Raw genomic sequence first — 19136 nt, forward strand, 5'->3', positions numbered from 1 at the left:
CGACACCAACAACAGAAGACTCTCCACTTTGCCTGGTAGACCCCTGCGGATGACTTTCGCAGGTGTCGAGACATCCTCTCCGCAACTTGTTGCGAAAAGCCTCTCTCAGTGAGGAGACGATGGATAGTCTCCAGGCGTGAAGCCGAAGCGAAGCTACGGCCTTGTGGTAGATGTTGGCGTGTGGTTGCTTGAGTAGCTCGTGTCGTGGGGGGGAGTTCTCTCAGAAGTTCCGTCAGGAGCTGCAGAAGGTCCGGGAACCACTCTGCGTGATGCCATCGCGGAGCTATTAAGGTCATTGACAGATTGACTGATAGTCTGGTCTTGTTGAGCACCCTTCTCATCAGACAGAATGGTGGGAAGGCATACACATCGATGTTGTCCCACCGTTGTTGGAAGGCATCTTGCCAGAGTGCATTGGGGTCCGGGCCTGGGGAGCAGTACAGCGGCAGCTTGAAGTTCAAAGCTGTCGCGAACAGGTCCAAAGTCGGGGAACCCCACAAAGTCAGGACTTTGTTGGCTACTTGATGATCCAAAGACCCCTCGGTACTCACTATCTGCGATGCTCTGCTCAAACTGTCGGCGAGCACATTCCTTTTGACCGGAATGAAGCGAGCTGATAGTGGAATCGAGTGGACTTCGGTCCACCTCAGTATCTCTACTGCAAGATGGGATAGCTGTTGTGAAAAGGTACCTCCCTGCTTGTTGATATAAGCCACTATTGTGGTGTTGTCGCTCATCACCACCATGGAGTGGCCCGCCAGGGTCTGTTGGAACTGTTGAAGGGCCAGATAAATGGCCTTCATTTCTAGCAGATTGATGTGGAGGTACCTTTCTGATTCTGACCATAGGCCTGAGATCCTCTGGTTCAGAACGTGGGGCCCCCACCCTTCTTTTGACGTGTCCGAAAACAGCATCAAATCCGGGGGGAGGATGAGAAGATCCACTCCCTTTCGAAGGTTTTCGTCGGTCAGCCACCACTGCAGGTCCGTCCATTCCGCAGGTCCCATAGGGACCAGAGTGTCCGGGGAATCGTTGCCTTGATTCCACCGGGACTTGAGCCGCCATTGCAGGGATCTCATCCTGAGGCGGCCGTTCGGAACTAGACAGGCCAAGGAGGCCAGGTGACCTAGGAGACGTAACCAAGATTGGGCTGGAAGCTCCTCTCGTCCGAGGAAGGGTCTTGCGACCCTCCTCAGCCTTGCTATCCTGTCGTCTGATGGAAAGGCTTTGTGGAGGTTGGTGCCTAATATCATGCCTAGATATACCAGTCGTTGAGTTGGAAGCAGAGAAGACTTCTCGAGATTTACCATGATCCCTAGATCTTGGCAAAGTCCCAGAAGCTTGTCTCGGTGTCAAAGAAGGGTCGACTCAGAGTCTGCCAGGATCAGCCAGTCGTCCACATAGCGGAGGAGACGGATGCCGATCCTGTGTGCCCACGAAGATATCAGGGTGAACACTCTGGTGAACACCTGAGGTGCTTTGGAGAGACCGAAACACAGCACCTTGAACTGGTAGATCTTGTTGTCTAGGCTTAATCTCAAGTACTTCCTGGAAGACGGATGGACTGGGATCTGGAAGTACGCGTCCTTCAGATCCAGAGTGCACATGAAGTCTTGCGGTTTCACTGCAAGTCTGACCGTGTCTGCTGTCTCCATGCTGAACGAAGTTTGCTTGACAAACTTGTTCAGAGCTGAGAGGTCGATGACAGGTCTCCAGCCTCCAGACGCCTTCTTTACAAGAAACAGTCGACTGAAGAAGCCTGGGGAGCCGTCGACGACCTCCTGGAGAACATCCTTCTTGAGCATGGTCTCGACTTCTGCCCGAAGGGCTAGCCCCTTTGCCGATCCCATGGCATAGGAGCTCAACGACACTGGATTCGCTGTCAGGGGAGGAAGAGATGTTATGAACAGGACGCGATATCATTGGCTGATCACAGAGATCGTCCAGGAATCGGCCCCGAGTTGCTGCCACCTGTCCGTGCAACTTTGTAGGCATCCCCCCACTGGTGGACATGCAGGGGGATTGCCAATCCTAGCGTTTACGGCCTCGGCCGCTCCCCCTAGAATTCCTACCTCCCGTGGAGGACTTTCCGCCTTTCTTGTCCCTGACAGGAAAGGGCTGCTGCTTAGACACCTTTGCCTTTGCTGCCGGAGCCTGCTTCGATGTCCTAGACTGACGAGGCTGCTGATGTTGTTGTTGAGGAGCTGGAGGCTTGTAGGGCCGAAATGTAAGGGCCCTTTGGAGGAGCGAATCTTGATTCGACTTCCTCCACCTCTCAGATGTCCGTTCCACATCCTTGGTCTCGAACAAACTCTCTCCAAGGATGGAGGAGTGTCTGAGCTTGCTGACATCCACAGCTGGGACTTTTGAGTGGAACCTCTCGGTCACGGCATCACGACGTTTTAGGATCGAGTTTGCCCACAAGTTCGAAACTTGGTGAGCCAGGAACTCGATGGAGCGCGTGCCCGAGAGGAGGAAAGTCTCCAGGGCCTTCCTGGTGCTCTCCTTGGACAAGTCCTCGGATCGCAACAGGATGCCCAGAGACCCCAGCCAGATGTCCAGCCACGAAGTGGCCTGCATGGCACACTTTGCGACCTTCTCCTGGCTTAGGATCTCCGTAGCCGAGAATGTCACCTGCCGGGAGGAGAGTTTCTCGAGAGAAATTCCCCTAGAGAGCTCTTCCACAGAGTGGTGGAGGGGAAGAGCTAAACAAGACTCCCCCATGATCTCGAAGTTCCTCCTCTGTTGTACACGAAGAGGTGGGAGGAGTTTGTTCCCGGCAGAGGAGCGGCTGGAGGAGGTGAGTTCGGAGAGCTGGCCCTCAACCTTGTCTCTGGCACTCTTTACTCCCTGGGACCAGGGCAGAGCCGCACTGGCCTTTGGGAGCTTCTGGGTACCGTAGACTTGGTCCAGGACCGTATCCTTGCCTTCGCGGGGGCGGTCTCGGGGTCCTTGAATCTGTTGAGTTGCCTCATTAGACTCGGGACCTGCCAGAAGGCATGCTCCGACTCGTGCTGCTCTCCTCCTTGTGGACTGGCAGCAAGGTCTCCTGTCCCCAGTAGCTCTACTTGGGGAGATACGTGGATGCTCTCCTGGGGTCTCACTAGCTCTGGTCAAAACCGGATTGAAGACTTAGGAGCCGTCTTTGAGTCCTTAGGCTCCCTCCTGGGAGGGATACAGGACTCAAGCAAAGAAGTCTGGGGGCTCCTCTCCACGCGAGACGGTTCTCTTCCTCGAGGTGGGGTTCCTCCCATTGGTGTCGTAGGAGAACGCCTCACCTCGCTGGATTCTCCTGAGGACGGAAAGGCTTCGTCCACAGGGGAAGGAGAAAGTGTCTGCGAGGGGGAAGGGGCCTTCCTGACGGACTTCTTGGGAGCCAACTTAACTCTAGGAGAAGTTACCATGAAGTCCACTCCTCTCCTTCTCTTCAGCGGGGATGAGGCTGCCGTTGGTTTTAGTCCCAGATCAGCGAGGGTCGGCTTCATAGCCTGCACGACCGCTTTGATCAGGGACCCGAACCAAGGCTGGCGGCTGACCGACACAGTGTCAGCAACACCCGCTGGAGGGAAGGGGATCGGCTGATCCTTAGGAGTGGATACCACGGGGCCTGCCTGAAAAGAAGAATGTTGCGTAGACCTCTCCGAAGATTTTTCCTGCTCCTGGACGTGAGCAGCTCTGCGCTTGCGGGGTGGAGATCATGGACGAAGATCTGGAAGCATGCGTCCCCAAAGACTCGCACGGTTGGGCGCGCTGCGAAATCCGGCGGGAATCGCTGGCGGGGTCACGCTGGCGCTGGCGCGATGGTAGAATCACTGGTTTGCGCGCGGGGATGAAGGCGCTGGCGAGAGGGCGCGCGTGCGAGTGGGCGCGCGTGCGAGTGGGCGCGCTGGCGAGTGGGCGCATGGGCGCGCAGGCGAGGGTGCGCGTGGGCGTGCAGGTGAGGGTGCGCGTGGGCACCCAGGTGAGGGTGCGCGCGGTTGTAAGGGCGAGCGCTGGCGGTCGGGAGAACGATGGCGCGTAGGCGATCGGTGGCGCGTTGGCGAGGGATGGCGCGTTGGCTAGCGATGGCGCGTAGCGCGAACAGGCGATCGACAACGCACAGGCGAGTTAGCGCGTGGGCATGTCGGAGACCTGTGCGTGGGCATGTTGGCGCGTAGGAGAGCGCTTGCGCGCAGGCGAGGGATCGCGCGGGCGCGTAGGAGATCACTGGCGCGCAGGAGATCGTTGGCGCGCAGTTGCGCGTTCAGAAGGAACCAGCTGGGGCGCAGGACCAGAGGGCGAGGTTGCGCGCAAAGGCGAACGCTCGTGGGCGGGCTCAGGAGACATCTCGTGGGCGCGCAGGAACACGGGCTGCCTTAGAAGTGCGCACAGGAGAGTGCGTGCGATGGCTGGCGTGTAGGCGAATGTCAGCGAGGAGGCGGAGGAACAATGTCCTTGCCTGCGCCCAGATCCGGAGATCGTGGGCGCGCGGGCGAACATTGGCGCGCGGGCGAACGTTGACGCGCATCAGGAACAGGGCGCGCAGTTGTGCGCTGACGAGCAGGAAATCGTGGGCACTCAGGAGACAATGCTCGCAGGAGGAACAGAAGTGCGCTGGCGAGCTGGAGAGCGCTGGCGCACAGGAGGTCTCTGTAGCACAGGAGAGCGCTGGCGCGCAGGTGAGCGCTGGCGCGCAGGAGCGCGCTGGCGAGCAGGAGATCTACGGCGAGACTCAGCAGGAGATCGTCGGCGCGTTGAATCAGAAGACTGGTCAGCAGGAGAGCGCTTGCGCGCTACTGCACGCGAGCGCGCTGGAGAACGTGGGCGCGCAGGTAAGGCCTGGCGCTTAGGGGACTCACCCACGTTGTGGGATAAGCCCTTTTGCCTCGAAGGGACCGGTGCCCGCTGGACAACGGGGAGCGTAGGCGCCCACTGCGCATCAGCGTCCAGAAACGGGGATGGAAGACTGGAAGGTCTGGCAGGCGTTGGAGATCGCGAACGATCTGCGGAGAGGTCAAGCGATGCAGCTGCAACGGTCTGCTCTCGTCGTGGAGGATCCTCTGCGGGGGGACGTCGAAGGCGAAGATCCGAAGAGGCGCCTCCTAACTCCCTTGTAAGAAGAAGGAAGGCCTCTACGGCGATGAGGAGGGCGAGCCTTACGGCAAAGACGACCTCGAGGCACAGCAACACCATCGTCTGTCCTCCGAAGAGGAGTCACAGTCAGTGCACTCCCCCGAGAGGGAGAGTCACCCGCAGGAGAGACCGTTGGACCCAGCTCCTCCCTCGAAGGATGTTCGGAGGGGGGAACTGAGCCTTCAGCAACATCCGCAACCACAGCAGCTGTTTGACCCGACCCGTCGGAAGCCTCTGCCACAACAACGTCGACAATAGACAGAGGATCTACCTCTGGTATTACCGGCGACTGCTTGACAGCTGCACCCAACTGGATCAGGTCAAACAGGGCTTCCCTGGAGGGCGAGCCCTTAAGCCCCAAGGAAGCCCAAAGCTGTAAGAGATCATCGTTAGCAACATGGTCATCAACAAGATCAATGCCCTCCCCTGGGAGTAGGAGGGGGAGCTGCCTCGCTATGGGAGGCAACGCCCTCTCCCGAACCCTGAGATTGGGAAACAAAAGAAGGGCCTGCGCTACCACTCGCCGGCCTCTCGCAAGAGACCGATCGAGTGGGAGCTTCGGAGGAGGTTCGGGCAGCGGAAGAAGAGTCCTTGGAACCTTCCTTCTTCAAGGCAGCCCTTGAAGGAGAAAGGTCACGCTTAGGCTTCTTCTTACGCCGCCAGGCAAACCTCTCCCACCGGGAGGTAGGCCACTCCCTGCAGTCACTACAGTTTTTATCCCTTTCACACCGTTGACCTCGACAATGCGGACACAAGGTGTGAGGGTCCGTCTCGACCGCCGACATAAACGTTCCACAAGGGCGGTCGGGGAGTCCAGGGCACTTCCGCATGATAGGAAGGAAGGATGAGGCCAACTTCAAGCACACAAGCTGAAAGAAAAAGCAAAACAAAATCAAGGCTGTCAATAATGCGAAGGCGAAGCAGAGACGTCTGCTCATCGCCCGAGCCAAAAGTGAAGAAGTTCACCGGTGTGTGAGGGGGTAGGGGTAGCTAACTACCACTCCCCTACCCCCTTGCTAACTAGCGCGGGGGTAATTAGCCCTCGTTAAAATTCTCATGGCTCGTCATTTCAGCTACGCCGAAAGTAATACCCCATGTAAATAGCGTGATTTGTATTTCGGTTACGGAACAAATGGAAAATCAAATTCTGTTACAAAATTATTTGGGTTATAAAGTAGTTTTTATGGTATGATTTTCAATGCAATTAGTGTCATATTAGTGGAGAAATTGCTACCTAAATTAAAAAAAAATATATAATAATAATAATGACTTTTGCTAATAAATCTGAAAGTTTTTGCTCCAATAACTTGAAATTTTGTATGATGAAGGTATATACAGTTTATCTAAAATATATATGGAAATTATGTATTTTGAATAATTAGAACAAAAAATACAAAACACAACAGACAGTCCCCATAAGGGGCATGAAGGCTACCCTCATTTCCAGGAGGTTTATGAGGCACTGTCGCTCGGACTTGTAACAGGTAACCCCCAATCTTTCTTTTGATGCATCTGTGAACAGCATTAATTCTGAGGGAAGAGAGAGAAAGTCTACTCTACTGAGAAGGTTAGTGTCTGACACCAACCAACTCAAGTCTCTCATTTGCTCTGACCTTATCGGAATTATGATGTTAGGAGGGTCTTTGCACTGAGACCAGAACATCTTCAGCTGCCACTAGAGAGAGTGAGTTCGCAAACGACCATTGGGCAACATTCTCTCCAGGAAGGACAGGTGTCTTCGCAGCCTTGGCCACCAATGTGCTGGTACCGTGTCCTGTGACAGAAACGGGCGAACTGCCTGTTTGATCCTCTATTCCTTCTTTGGACGTTAAGACTTTGCCTAGTTTGGTGTTCATTTTCATCTCTAGATATACCAGTTCTTTTGAAGGTTGCTGTGAAGACTTCTCAAGATAAACCACGATCCATAGATCTTGGTAAAACTTGAGGAGTCTGTCTTGATAGAGGTGAAGGGTCTCTCTCGAATCTGCAAGAATCAAGCAATCGTCTAGATAGCGAAGGAGACAAATGCCGTTCTTGTGTGCCCAAGTGGACACCGTAAACACACGTGAACACCTGAGGTGCTGTGGACAAGACGAAGCACAGCACCTTGAATTGGTATATCTTCTCGTTTAAGGTGAAACTTAGATACTTCCTTGACAATGGATGAATGGAGATCTGAAAGTACGCGCCTTTGAGACCCAGCGTTATCATGAAGTCTTCCGGTCTGATAACCTGTTTAACCGTCTCCATCTTGAACGGGGTTTGCTGAAGAAACTCGTTCATGACTGAGAGGTCTATGACTGGTCTCGTCTCCAAACGCCTTCTATACAAGAGTCAACAGTAGAATCCTGGGAACTTGTCTAGGACCTCTTAGAGAGAATCCTTTTCCAACATGGTCTGGACTTCTGCTTGAAGGGCCAGTTCCTTTGAAGATCCCCTCGCATAGGAACTCGACATCGCTGGATGTAAGGTTAGAGGAGGGAGAGAGAGAGAGAGTGAATGGGATGTGGTATCCCGGCTCTAGGGACGGAAACCGACCAAGGTCCGGTCATGTGGAACATCCACCTCTGCCACTTGCTCTGTCGGCAACCTCCACCGATGGACTGACGGGAGAAATGTTTCCTAGCGGGAACGGCAACGCTTTCCTCCCTTCGCTCCTCTACCCTTGTTGGAGCTTCTTGATCAAAAGCTCCTTAGGTCCTTGATTATTTGTAGCTGCTATTTAGAAGATTGTGACTCTTTCTTATGCAACTTGGCACTTGAAAGGGGAAGATCACTGCGGTAGTGGTGCCGAGGAGTATGGGTGAGAAGTCATTGCCCAATGGAGGAGGGATTCCTGGTTCACCTTCCTCCATTTCTTTGCAACTGCCTTGATGTCCTCCACGTTGAAGAGGGAGGGACCCTCCATCAAGGAGTTGCGAAGCTTCATAGCTTCTCTCCTAGGAACCTGCTTCTGGAATTTTGAAACTATGGCATCTTGTCATCTCAAATCCCAGTTGATCTACTGACTGACGATGTTGTTGGTCCAAGAACTTCATTATCCTTGCACCCAATAGAAGGAAAGCAGACATTGCCTCCTACTTCTGGTTGGTGGAGATGTCCTCATTCTTAAAAAAGTAACCCACATATTCCAACCAATAATCCTACCATAAAACAGCTTGCAAAGAGCACTTCACAACCCATTTCATGTTTGCGGCATTCACCACAGAGAAAGCCACCGGCAAAGAAGCGAGCTTATCCAAGGACATATTCTGGATCAGAGCCAGGATAGCCAGATCTAGTGGAAGTAGAGAAGGACTGTCGGTCCCGATCTCGTAGTGCTTCCTCAGATGCATGTAATGCGGAGGAAGCAAAAAATACAGGTTCACAGACTTGAGGGACTATGATGCTCCCGCCACTTGGGCTTAAGCTCTTCTTGGTACCATTGACCTTCCTAGACCAAGGCAAAGCTATCTTAAGTCTTGGTGGGCCTGGAGGTGTCGTAGAAAAGGTCTAGGACCGTGTTCTTGCCCTTAGCTGGAACCTGATCCGGTTCCCCAAAGAAGTTGATCTTCCCAATAAATGCAGGAACTTGCAGAAAGACATGGTCAGAGTCTTTCTGCTTCAAGAGGGAGACCTTCAGGCTTGCAGACGCAGGCAGCATGTCATTAGAATGCACCGAACCGTCATCGAAAGGTCCATTCGCCCTTGAGCTCACATCCTTAAGAGCCCGGGGCGGGTCAAGGTCATCATCTATTCTTCTTGCAGAGGTGTGAGCCCTCAGAGGAAGGTCGCTGTGCTCCGGTCTTACAGAAACGGATCTGGAATCTGGTAGACCTTCCCTTCAAGCTGGCTGCTTGGATGTCAAGTGCCAGTTCTTAGGGGCAGTCTTTGCATCCTTTCTTTCCTGAGGGCGGATGTTAAAGTTTATGAGAAGGGAGGAACTCTCCTTCCTCTCCAGTTCCTTGGACCTTACGTCCTCGGAGGGCAAAGGAGGAGCTGGAACTTACGCCACTAGGGCGGCCAATTCCTGTCGATCCCAATCTATGGGCAAGAGAGTATAGGCGTCTATAAACGAGACCTCACTAGAAGACCTTGAACCTTTGCTGTTCCGGGGGGGGGGGGTGATAAGAGTTCCCAAGAAAAGGAGTGGCTGCCTGATAACCCAGCTTCTTCTGCAGTTTGATGGAAATAAGGGCCAGTCTTTCCCACTTAGGGTCATGACCGGTGTTAAAGGCCTTAGTGCTCAGGTAATTCTGGTACCTGGAGGACCACTGAGGGGATGGAAGGTAAGGCACCATGCAAGGAGGAATCTGCCTAGCAGAGCTGCTACACCTCTGATCAGCCGGAAGACTACTTCCTGAAGAACTCGAACCCTCCAGAGTACCCGAGTGGGGTTGCTACTGGAGGGTTGTCGGTTGGTCCTGGGACCGGCTGCTGCACTACTGTACCTGCTACAGGTCGCCAAACCATATTGGATCCTTCGAGAAGGTGACAACACTCTAAGAGGCATTACGAGAATGTTTCCCAGGTTTAGGTGGGGTGCCTAGGAAAGGCATAGCATGATGGAAACGAGCCTCCGTGCCCTTCTGCATGCTCTGCCGTCCCCCTAGATGGCGAGGGGTGAGCAGGCGCTAGATCACGCACTTGTGTCAGCGCGCACTGGTAAGATAGGATCTACATGTACCTTCTGTCTCACCACCTGTGTGCAGGGCACTTGGGAGTGTTCTAATAAAGTAGCGATCAACTGTGGAGCTCGAGAAGATGAAGTTTTGCGTGATGGTGAGTAAGGTAAAGTATAGCCAATTCACTATGGTGGGTATAGCACGCAGACCCTCGTCAGGCAGAGGAGCTCACCTTCCCACCTTACTAGGCGTTTGGGTACACGAGAATGCGCAAGACTTGTCCACAAGACAAGGAGTTGCGTCTCTCTGAACTAGCATGCTCTGGAGAATAATACTCCTGTTCGTCCTTTGACCCATTGGAGATTGGCGAGCAGCCTTTCACTCCCCTACACGCGCCAGAAGAAGAGGAAGGCTGGGCTGTTGCTGCAGGTTGGCACGCAGAGAGGACAGTAGGTTCTCCCTTGTAAGAGGTCGAAACCCTAGGTGCAAGTTTCAAAAAGACGTAACAGCAAGGGGCGAGAGGTGGAGTAGCTGTATAACCACATTGCCTTCTAGCTATGAAAAGCTATGCTTCGAAGAGCTAGTGCAAGGCAAAGAGGAATCTAGCATGTGCACGCAGAAGCCCCAGGGTTAGGAAGTTACTTGCACCTCTCGCCCCTTTGGACAACCTAACAATTCTAAAATCTCCGTTGCTTCCCCTTGAGAAGCAGTGCCGAATTCAGCTGTAAAGGTCTCTCTCCACTGACGTGGTGCATCAGCTCTGGCCTTCCCTGGGGGATCTCGGGTTCCCCGTGCAAGAAACGGCAGCTTGGAGTCCTTTGGTTGGGGACACAGTGGGAGCGCACAGCTGCCTTCCCAGTGGTTGATTTTGATCCTTCCTCTCAAGACTCTGTAGGTCTTGCACTGGAGGAGTCTCTAGTGTCTCTGGCTGTTGCAACCTCAGCGTCTTCTTTGGCGGATGAACACGAGTTTATGTGGACAAGTACCCCTCTGGGTTACACGCCGGGGGATCCCTTCAGGGTGAACCTAGGAACATACTGCCCAACTTGTGCCTGGTCTTACCCAGTGTCCCGAAGGGGAGCAGAGAGTGGTGCTCAGAGGTCTGCCTCCAGGTGTCGGGTAGCCTTAACTATTATTAAGAATAGTGTATGACTAATTATAACTTGATCCCTGTTACTTAAACTAAGTGTATACGTAGATTCTTCACTTCACTTTTAAACTAATATACTGTAGCTAATTGTTGACAATAAAGCAACAAAACAACAGATGGCAGTTGGGTGCAAGTTGGTGCGTAGGTAGCACTGTCTCCAGCCATAGTGAAGGTTCTCAATGATTACATATCACTGATAGCTAGATGATTTCAGCATTGAGGGTACTGTGTCAAGTTCAATAGTGCCTGAATTCAAGGATCTCCCTTATATACACAGAGTTCACGTTTTGCACATTGATACATTGGCCTAGAGCAGGGGAGACAATACTTCTTTAGTAATTATGTCATATTGTATTCCCTGTTCTAGCCTTTTACAGGAAAAGCCTTGGAGACCACACAACACACTAGACACTACCCCCAAAAAACTTACATACCTAAAACTAAAAAATGTTGACACCATGTGCGTGGAAATCTATTGCATGTACATGTCTACTAGATGAGTAAGGGTGAGAGGCAGTATGGTAAAAGACCGTTCATAGACCCTGTGTGCGTGGATATCAGGTGCACGAAGAAAGTAATACGTTCCAAAACAGTATGTGTGGACTCCCCGTGCAATTAGATTCCCAATGTTAGGGATTTTCATGGGAACTGCCTTCAGACCAGTCCGGGAAGGAAAAAAGAGAAGAGTGCAGCCCTTCATCAAGAACAGCAGTGAGTTCTTTGAACAGCACTGTCTCTCCTATGAGGAAAGAGGTGGTAGGAGTTATACATACACAACTCCTGGGCTTTTTTCTAAGGCTGTCCTCTAATATGTTCTCTTAAAAGTGAGGTAAGAATGAGAAGAGACTTGAAATTTACCTTTTAAGATGTCATTCAGACTGGTGATGACATTCCCAAGAGGAAAGAGATCACAGGAACTCTATGAAGAGACTGCTCAAGAGGATGATGTGTTCTTAGCCCCTTTCTGGGGATGGGAAGAAAATAACGGAAAGAAGGGTATTGCCTGTCCATCCCACACTCGATGGCAGCAAAAACTATTTCCTCTGACAGAGCACAACAATGTCCAAGGAACCAACTTCCTCTGGGTTATGTTGACATGATCCGGCCACTCGCGAAGGAACAAACAGCAAACAACTAGAGGCACATAGTAGAGTGCAGACCTCCGCTGCAGCAAATTATTTCTCCTCGACCTTTTGCTTGATTTTGATCTTAACCTTCAACCTTAACATGTATTAATTGCCGTGGATTTTTATAAACTCAAATATGAACCAAGTTTAAAGTTTCTGTGACAACGATATCCAAACTTATGGCTAATTACGTGAATTGGACATTTTGCTTGACTTTGATCTTTGACCTTGATCTTCCAAAATTTAATCATTTCCAGCTTTTTACATAACAGCTAATCCCTGCAAGTTTCATCAATCTACAATTAAAATTGTGACCAGGAAGCTGCTCACAAACAAACAAACAGGGGGTAAAACATAACCTTCCAACTTCGTTGGCAAAGCTAAAAATGCTATATAACAGGTGAAAAAATGTGGATATTGGCAGGCTGCCCAGACAACTGTTGCCAGTTACAGTTATTAAGAAAAAAACTACAAAACACATTTTCCTCAATATCCCTCACGCATGGCAATCTGCCAACAAATTAATTTTAAACAAAAGCAAAATGTTAAAAGAATTAGTTAGTGACAACAGAAGTGTGTGTGTACTATTCGACAACAGAATGCAAAGTATCTGCTCAATGTATTGGTGAGATGGCGGAGTTTTCCGCTACTTGCCAGTAACTACCCACACCTTGTTAAATTCATACAGCAAAAATACTCCAATTAGAGATATGAAGATTTTCATGTGCTTATAGTACTGTATACAAGAACTACCTATGTAAGAGACTTACTGTAATAATAATAATGATGATGATGATAATGACAATAATAACAACAATACAGTACTATAAAAATAAGCTTCCCGTATCTGTTAGGAACTGGGACTGTACAGAAAATGGAGATGTCTTAACTGGACAATGACCAATGAAAAAGTGAAAGGTTTCTGTCAGGTGAATGGGGAATACTCTACCCCTCACCTAATACTTATTTACTTCCTTCTTACCAAGATTCAACAACCATTTCCCAGGTTGCCATACAAATTGTTCTATTTGAAAGATGATGGATTGCATTTACATAGTGATACATGTAATTACATTTTCCTAAAATCAAAACATTAGCCACAAGCAATATCAAAAGAAAATTATTAGCTAACCTACTTACCTAAGACATCAGCCATGTCTAGCTCGAGCTTCCTTCTCTCTTCCTCTTCATCCTCATCCTCCTCTTCATCTGAGGCTGGGTCAGTCAAAGGTAACTGTAATTGCTGTAACTTCAATATGGCCCTTGATAACTGTACATTAGTATGTTGACGTACATTGTGCTTGTGATACTGGTACACGGATGACAAAGGCTTGCCACAAATAATACATTTAAACTGTTTCCTGAACAAGAAAACATAGTATATTAATGAAAAATTGAATTTCAAGACTCACAATGCATGTAAAACTATATTCAAGAAAATGTATCATTATCAGAATCCTTATCAAAAATTAATCTACCAAGACCCCAAAGTCATATTCTAACAATCATAAGGCTCATCACAAGGATTCATAATGGCTGATAGAAAATATCACAAATTCCATAAGCGATTTGTATTTTTCCTAGCTATAAAGACCTAAGTCTTTTGAATAGCAGTATGTCTTCAACCCAAGGTGGATCAACCACTGAATCTTTAACAAGGTAGAAGCAGTAGCTGGCAGGAGTAAGGTAGGGGGAGCCCACAGCTTGCCTGATTGTATCACATCACTTTTTACCTTTGGCTCATGGACTGAGAGGATTTGTTGAAGCAGGAAAAATAGCTATGAAAAATACAAAATTACTGTACAATCATACCCCGCCCAAAGTAGTTAATTTGTTCCTAGAGACTCAACAATAAGCTGAATTTTGACGTAGATTGAATTTTCCATTTAACCAAAAATGGATGTGCGTATGTAGTTACACCCTGCTATGATGATATAAACACAATATACCTACATTGATAAGCTTTCATGTCAGGTACAGTACTGAACATTGCATACTCCACTATATAGTATGTGAATGAAATATAAGGTACAATAGCAGAGGGAGAGAGAACGATATAGTATGGTGTACAGTACAAACTTACAAAATGATAAATTGTTATTAATATTAACATGAGACCTCTTTTACAGTACTGTATATTGAAATTCTTTTCAGGTGGTTCACTCAGTACAACCATGCAAGGCTATTGCTTAATAACTTGATAAAGCAGGCTACACGAAGTTGGTAGGGATGCCACACTATCAACCTCCCTTTTCATCTATAAAACAATAAATATTGCTGGCTATGTAGATTCAGTAATTTGGATACACACATTCACTAGTCTCTCTAAATTAGATGATAAAAATTTAGTTTAGGAAACAATTGTACATTAATCTTTCTGACATAGTTGAAAAAAACGTTATCAAAGGTACATGGCAAAATTCTTTCGTGGTCTACTCTTTTACTTTCTTCAGAATTGGTAGTCTTAAATGACCTTGTTCATCCTCTCTCAAATTAAATCTTATTCCACCTAATGCTTCTATTCCTACCAAATTTTCCTTAATATCGATCCTCATACCCATCCTACTTATTGTTTTCTTCCCTATTAACCAGGGTATATCACCTTGCAAAATATCTGTCTTCAAATAAAATTTCTTTCCTTTTAACAAAACTGGAATTTCCATTACACCTTTAGGTTTATATGATGATTCACCAAACTTAAAGACCTTGTTTGATTCCTCTTTGGTGTCCTTCATTCTTTTCAACTCACTTAGGCTTAAAGCAACTACAACCCTAGCTAGTCATAATTCACCACACACAGTTGATTTACATCCTGTATCTAAAATAGCATCAACTTCTCCCCAAGAGTTCATATCTGTTTCTTGAATTTCTCCTACATAAATTTTCTCCTCTACATTATCTCTAACTTGTTTAAACCTATGCTTATTTTCCATATCACTGGTCTTATTTTCATCAAAATTGTTTTCATATAGCTTTTATTTATTCTCATGATTCTGAGGACAATCTCTAGCCCAATGCCATTCTGAACTACATATAGCACAATGTTACTTTCCCTTCTCTATTTATTGGATTTCTTCCTTCCACCACTATTCTTGTATCCCTCTCTGTCACTAACCAGATTCATGTTTTCAGATCCCCACCAATCATCCTCTTCCTTGTTCCCTAATCCTTCAAATATTCTTTTCAATATCTTGGACACAGAATCATGCTCTAGTTTACCTTGTCCACATGCAGCCAACACCATCTGTTCTTGATTTTCGGCGACATTTGCCTGTTCCAAAACATGAAAACCTTTAGTCTCTCCCTCAAACAAACTTTTTCCCATAGCCTTACTGAATTCTGAAGCCAAGATCTCATATCTAATTATGAAATCTCTCATCTTTTCATCAGATACTCTCTCTATTTTAAATTACCTCTTCATCTTCCCACAGTTATCCATTATTGTATCATTTAGATATACCTCATCTAATTTCTTTAATATTACCTTTGAACTGTCTGTACCTTTCAGTTTTTCTCTATATATCTCTCTCACTTCTAAAGCTTTTCCTTTCAAACTTAATCTAATCCCTATACCTGGATATTTAACATCATCCCCACATACTACCAACAAATTTGCTACCTGACCTTTCCAACATTTGTATACCGACAGTTTACTAAAAAACTTAAGACATTCCATCACCCATGTCAACCTTTCCAACATTTGTATACTGACTGTTTACTAAAAAACTTAAGACATTCCATCCCCCAAACTCCATTCTGTCTCCTTAGTGTCTACCATAACGCTAACCTAACCAAAGAATTCTGGCAACCAACACAGTCGATGTCCTAGCCTAGGTAGTAGGTTGGCCAGGGCACCAGCCATCCATTGAGATACTACCGCTAGAGAGTTATGTGGTCCTTTGACTGGCCAGACAGTACTGTACTTCACTGGATCCTTCTCTATAGTTACGGTTCACTTTCCCTTTGCCTACACATACACCAAATAGTCTGACCTATTCTTTACAGATTCTCCTCTGTCCTCATTCACCTGACAACACTGAGATTACCAAACAATTCTTTTTCACCCAAGGGGTTAACTACTGCACTGTAATTGTCCAGTGGCTACTTTCCTCTTGGTAAAGGTAGAAAAGACTCGTAAGCAGCTCTTCTAGGAGAAGGACACTCCAAAATCAAACCATTGTTCTCTAGTCTTGGGTAGTGCCATAGCCTCAGTACCATGGTTTCCACTGTCTTGGGTTAGAGTTCTCTTGCTTGAGGGTACACTCGGGCACACTATTCTATCTCGTTTCTCTTCCTCTTGCTTAGTTAAAGTTTTCATAGTTTATATGGGAAATATCTATTTAAATGTCATTATTCTTAAAATATATTATCTTTCCTTGTTTCCTTTCCTCACTGGGCTATTTTCCCTGTTGGAGCCCCTGGACTTATAGCATCTTGCTTTTCCAACTAGGGTTGTAGCTTAGGAAGTAGTAGTAGTAATAATAATAATAATAATAATAACCACGCTCTGCTACCACTGAAAAAATTAATAGTTTAACTACAGTAGATTTACCTTCTTTATCTGATGTCAGCTTGTCAACACAATAACAATTCCATCATTAGATACATACGAACCAAAAGAGAGACGGTGTTCGGTAAATTCCTCAAAATCAATTGCTCAAAAATTACTTATCAAACTGTCAATTCCTCGAAAGACATACTGCTCGAAAGCAAATGACTATGAGCATTTTGTTTTCAAGGTAGTGAACTGGAAAAAGAGACAGATTGCTTGAAAATAAATGTAATTGTTTGGCTAAATAAATAATACAAACTAAAATTAATAAAGTTAAAATAGCCTTTGTTGGTTTTCGTAAACTTTTCATTGATATCTAGATCGAGGGAACTATAAGGTAAAGCATGTCCCAACATTTAATTTGCATGTGTATTGCGGATGGTTCTTTTCATATTGTCTACTGAAGGCAGCGTCACATCTGCAGCACCACCTTCTTCCATTGGGGCACAAAATAAAAAGTATTGAATATTGTTTGATGTGTCGCGACTATTCGCCGCATATTCTTTCACCTTCTCTTTTACTTCAGCAGCTTCAGTTCCAATAGCATTTCCTGCATGATTAGGATTTCCACTTTGTTTTGTGATACTGTACTATCATCGACAGTAATGACATGAACACAGCATTTTCTTTTTTAAACATTTTACATTTCCAATATATCTTATTGCTCACTAATTCATCTTTAATATAAAGGTTGCCATCTAAACACAATTTCTTCTCTCCTTTTAAGCTTTCTACAAAAGTTGAATCCATCTTGAAGGTTGGAGGTTTCCAGAAATAATGATGAAAAATAAACAAAAACTAAACATAAGGTTTAGAAAAAAGTCATTAACGGCTAAGATAAAAGTACTTATCAAGCATTTTTAAAACTTATTTTTAGTAAAATAAAAATTAGAAGGCTTAGAAAATAAAGTTATTAACAGCTAAGATAAAAGTATTTAGCAATGGTATTCAAAGCTTAAGTAGTTTTAATGAACGTCAAGTAGTTTAAAGAATGAATATCAGCTTTCGAGCAATCTACCTTTCAAGGAATTGATAGTTCGATAAATAATTTTTCGAGCAATTTACCTGGAATCTAGAGAGACAAGAGAGCACGCTCACCACCAATATAGTTCAAACACCATGAGTTCAATCAGCAGACTGCTTTACCAACAATCGCCCTTACTAACAATAACAACACGTGACCTGACATCACTGACATCATGTAAACAACTCGTTTCTGAACTAATTATCGCTATATAGCCTATTTACTTATAAAAAATCTCATGTTTTTCTCATAATCTTCTCTACTGTATATACCGTATCTATATAACTTCTTCACTTAATAACATTTCAACTATCATACTGTACCATTCTAAATTCTCTTATTTACAATAAAGCATAAAAAAAAATCCTCTAAATAATCATCTATAAGGGAAATAACATCAGAAGTGTTAGGCCAAACCTTCAAACTACTGTACCTGTGCTGGTAATATGAATATAAGACATTAACCCATCCTCCCGACAAAAGCAGTTACTTCTAAGCAGAGCATAATCTGCTGGAAAGGCAATCTGTTACAAAACTGACTAGCATCACGCATCCAATAAGGTCGAAATAGTTACAGTTGCTTCATCACCTCGGGAGGGCAGTAAAAAAGGTAAAAGAATCAGTTTTTCAGCCTTTCCTCAAGACTTATACCCATCATGTTACCTTAGAAAAAATGCATACTTGTCTCATGAGGGACCTAGAAAAGTTATACAACTACTGAGCAGCCACCACAAGATCCAAGAAAGGAGACCCAGGAATGTGTAGGCAACATCCTAAAAGTTTCAAATCAAAGATAGTTCAAAATTCTCAGACATCCTCTTTAGTTCAGAGTAAAACAACAGGTGATCTGGGGTGATACTAATAGGGCTCTCTCAGACATTATCTATAGTTCAGAGTACACCAACAATTGACCTGGGGGGATACTGATAGGGCTTGATTCATTTATTCATTCCCGAGATGGCAGAGGACTGCCTTAACCTCAAGAACCTCTGTCGTCAGAAAACTCACAAACCTAGAAGGAACACTGACTGGGTGCAACCTTTGTGGCCTTAATGCTAAAGAGCGTTACTACACACATGAGATGTCGAATCCTGCAACATAGCACAGTTAGGCTCTCCAGGACTGCAAGCAGCTCAAAGTCAAATATCTGTAGGAGGAATAGGTTTGAGCATGAACTGGGTTTTCATAACATCTCCTTACTAGGAAGAAGCAGAACCATTTCCCTTCATAATTAACATGATAAGAGAGTCAGCACAACTCCTACCTTTTGCCACAGCAAAAAAAAAGGGAAGAAATCTTGAGGGATAGACCCTACAATATCCTCCTCAGGTAGCAGGAGGTGCATTCGCTCAAACCCTAAGGAAGGGTACTATACGAACCCCAGGACCAAGTTGTTCTATGGAAGGTAAGACTGCTCAAAGCTTCCCTGGGCATGGATCTAACCTCTAATGAGCAGCTTCTTCAGCAGAGGCAGGAGAGGAAGTGCATGATCTAATAATAGCTCTAGCAGGGAAGACACATTCTCTACCTACACCAACATAGTTTCTCTTTTGATCTACCTGACAGC

At 46.5% G+C, this 19136-nt stretch overlaps 1 protein-coding gene across 2 annotated transcripts in view; it reads right to left on the minus strand.

The window, feature by feature from the left end:
* The window catches only part of LOC137618164 (uncharacterized), a 77170-nt gene that overhangs the window by 41656 nt on the left and 16378 nt on the right, over positions 1-19136 (minus strand). For both annotated transcript variants that reach the window (XM_068348214.1, XM_068348215.1), the window contains exon 3: positions 13134-13354. In XM_068348214.1, the coding sequence (XP_068204315.1) occupies positions 13134-13354 (221 nt within the window). The remainder of the gene's footprint in view (positions 1-13133; positions 13355-19136) is intronic.

Source organism: Palaemon carinicauda, chromosome 24, assembly GCF_036898095.1.
Source record: "Palaemon carinicauda isolate YSFRI2023 chromosome 24, ASM3689809v2, whole genome shotgun sequence".
NCBI classification, from domain to species: domain Eukaryota; kingdom Metazoa; phylum Arthropoda; class Malacostraca; order Decapoda; family Palaemonidae; genus Palaemon; species Palaemon carinicauda.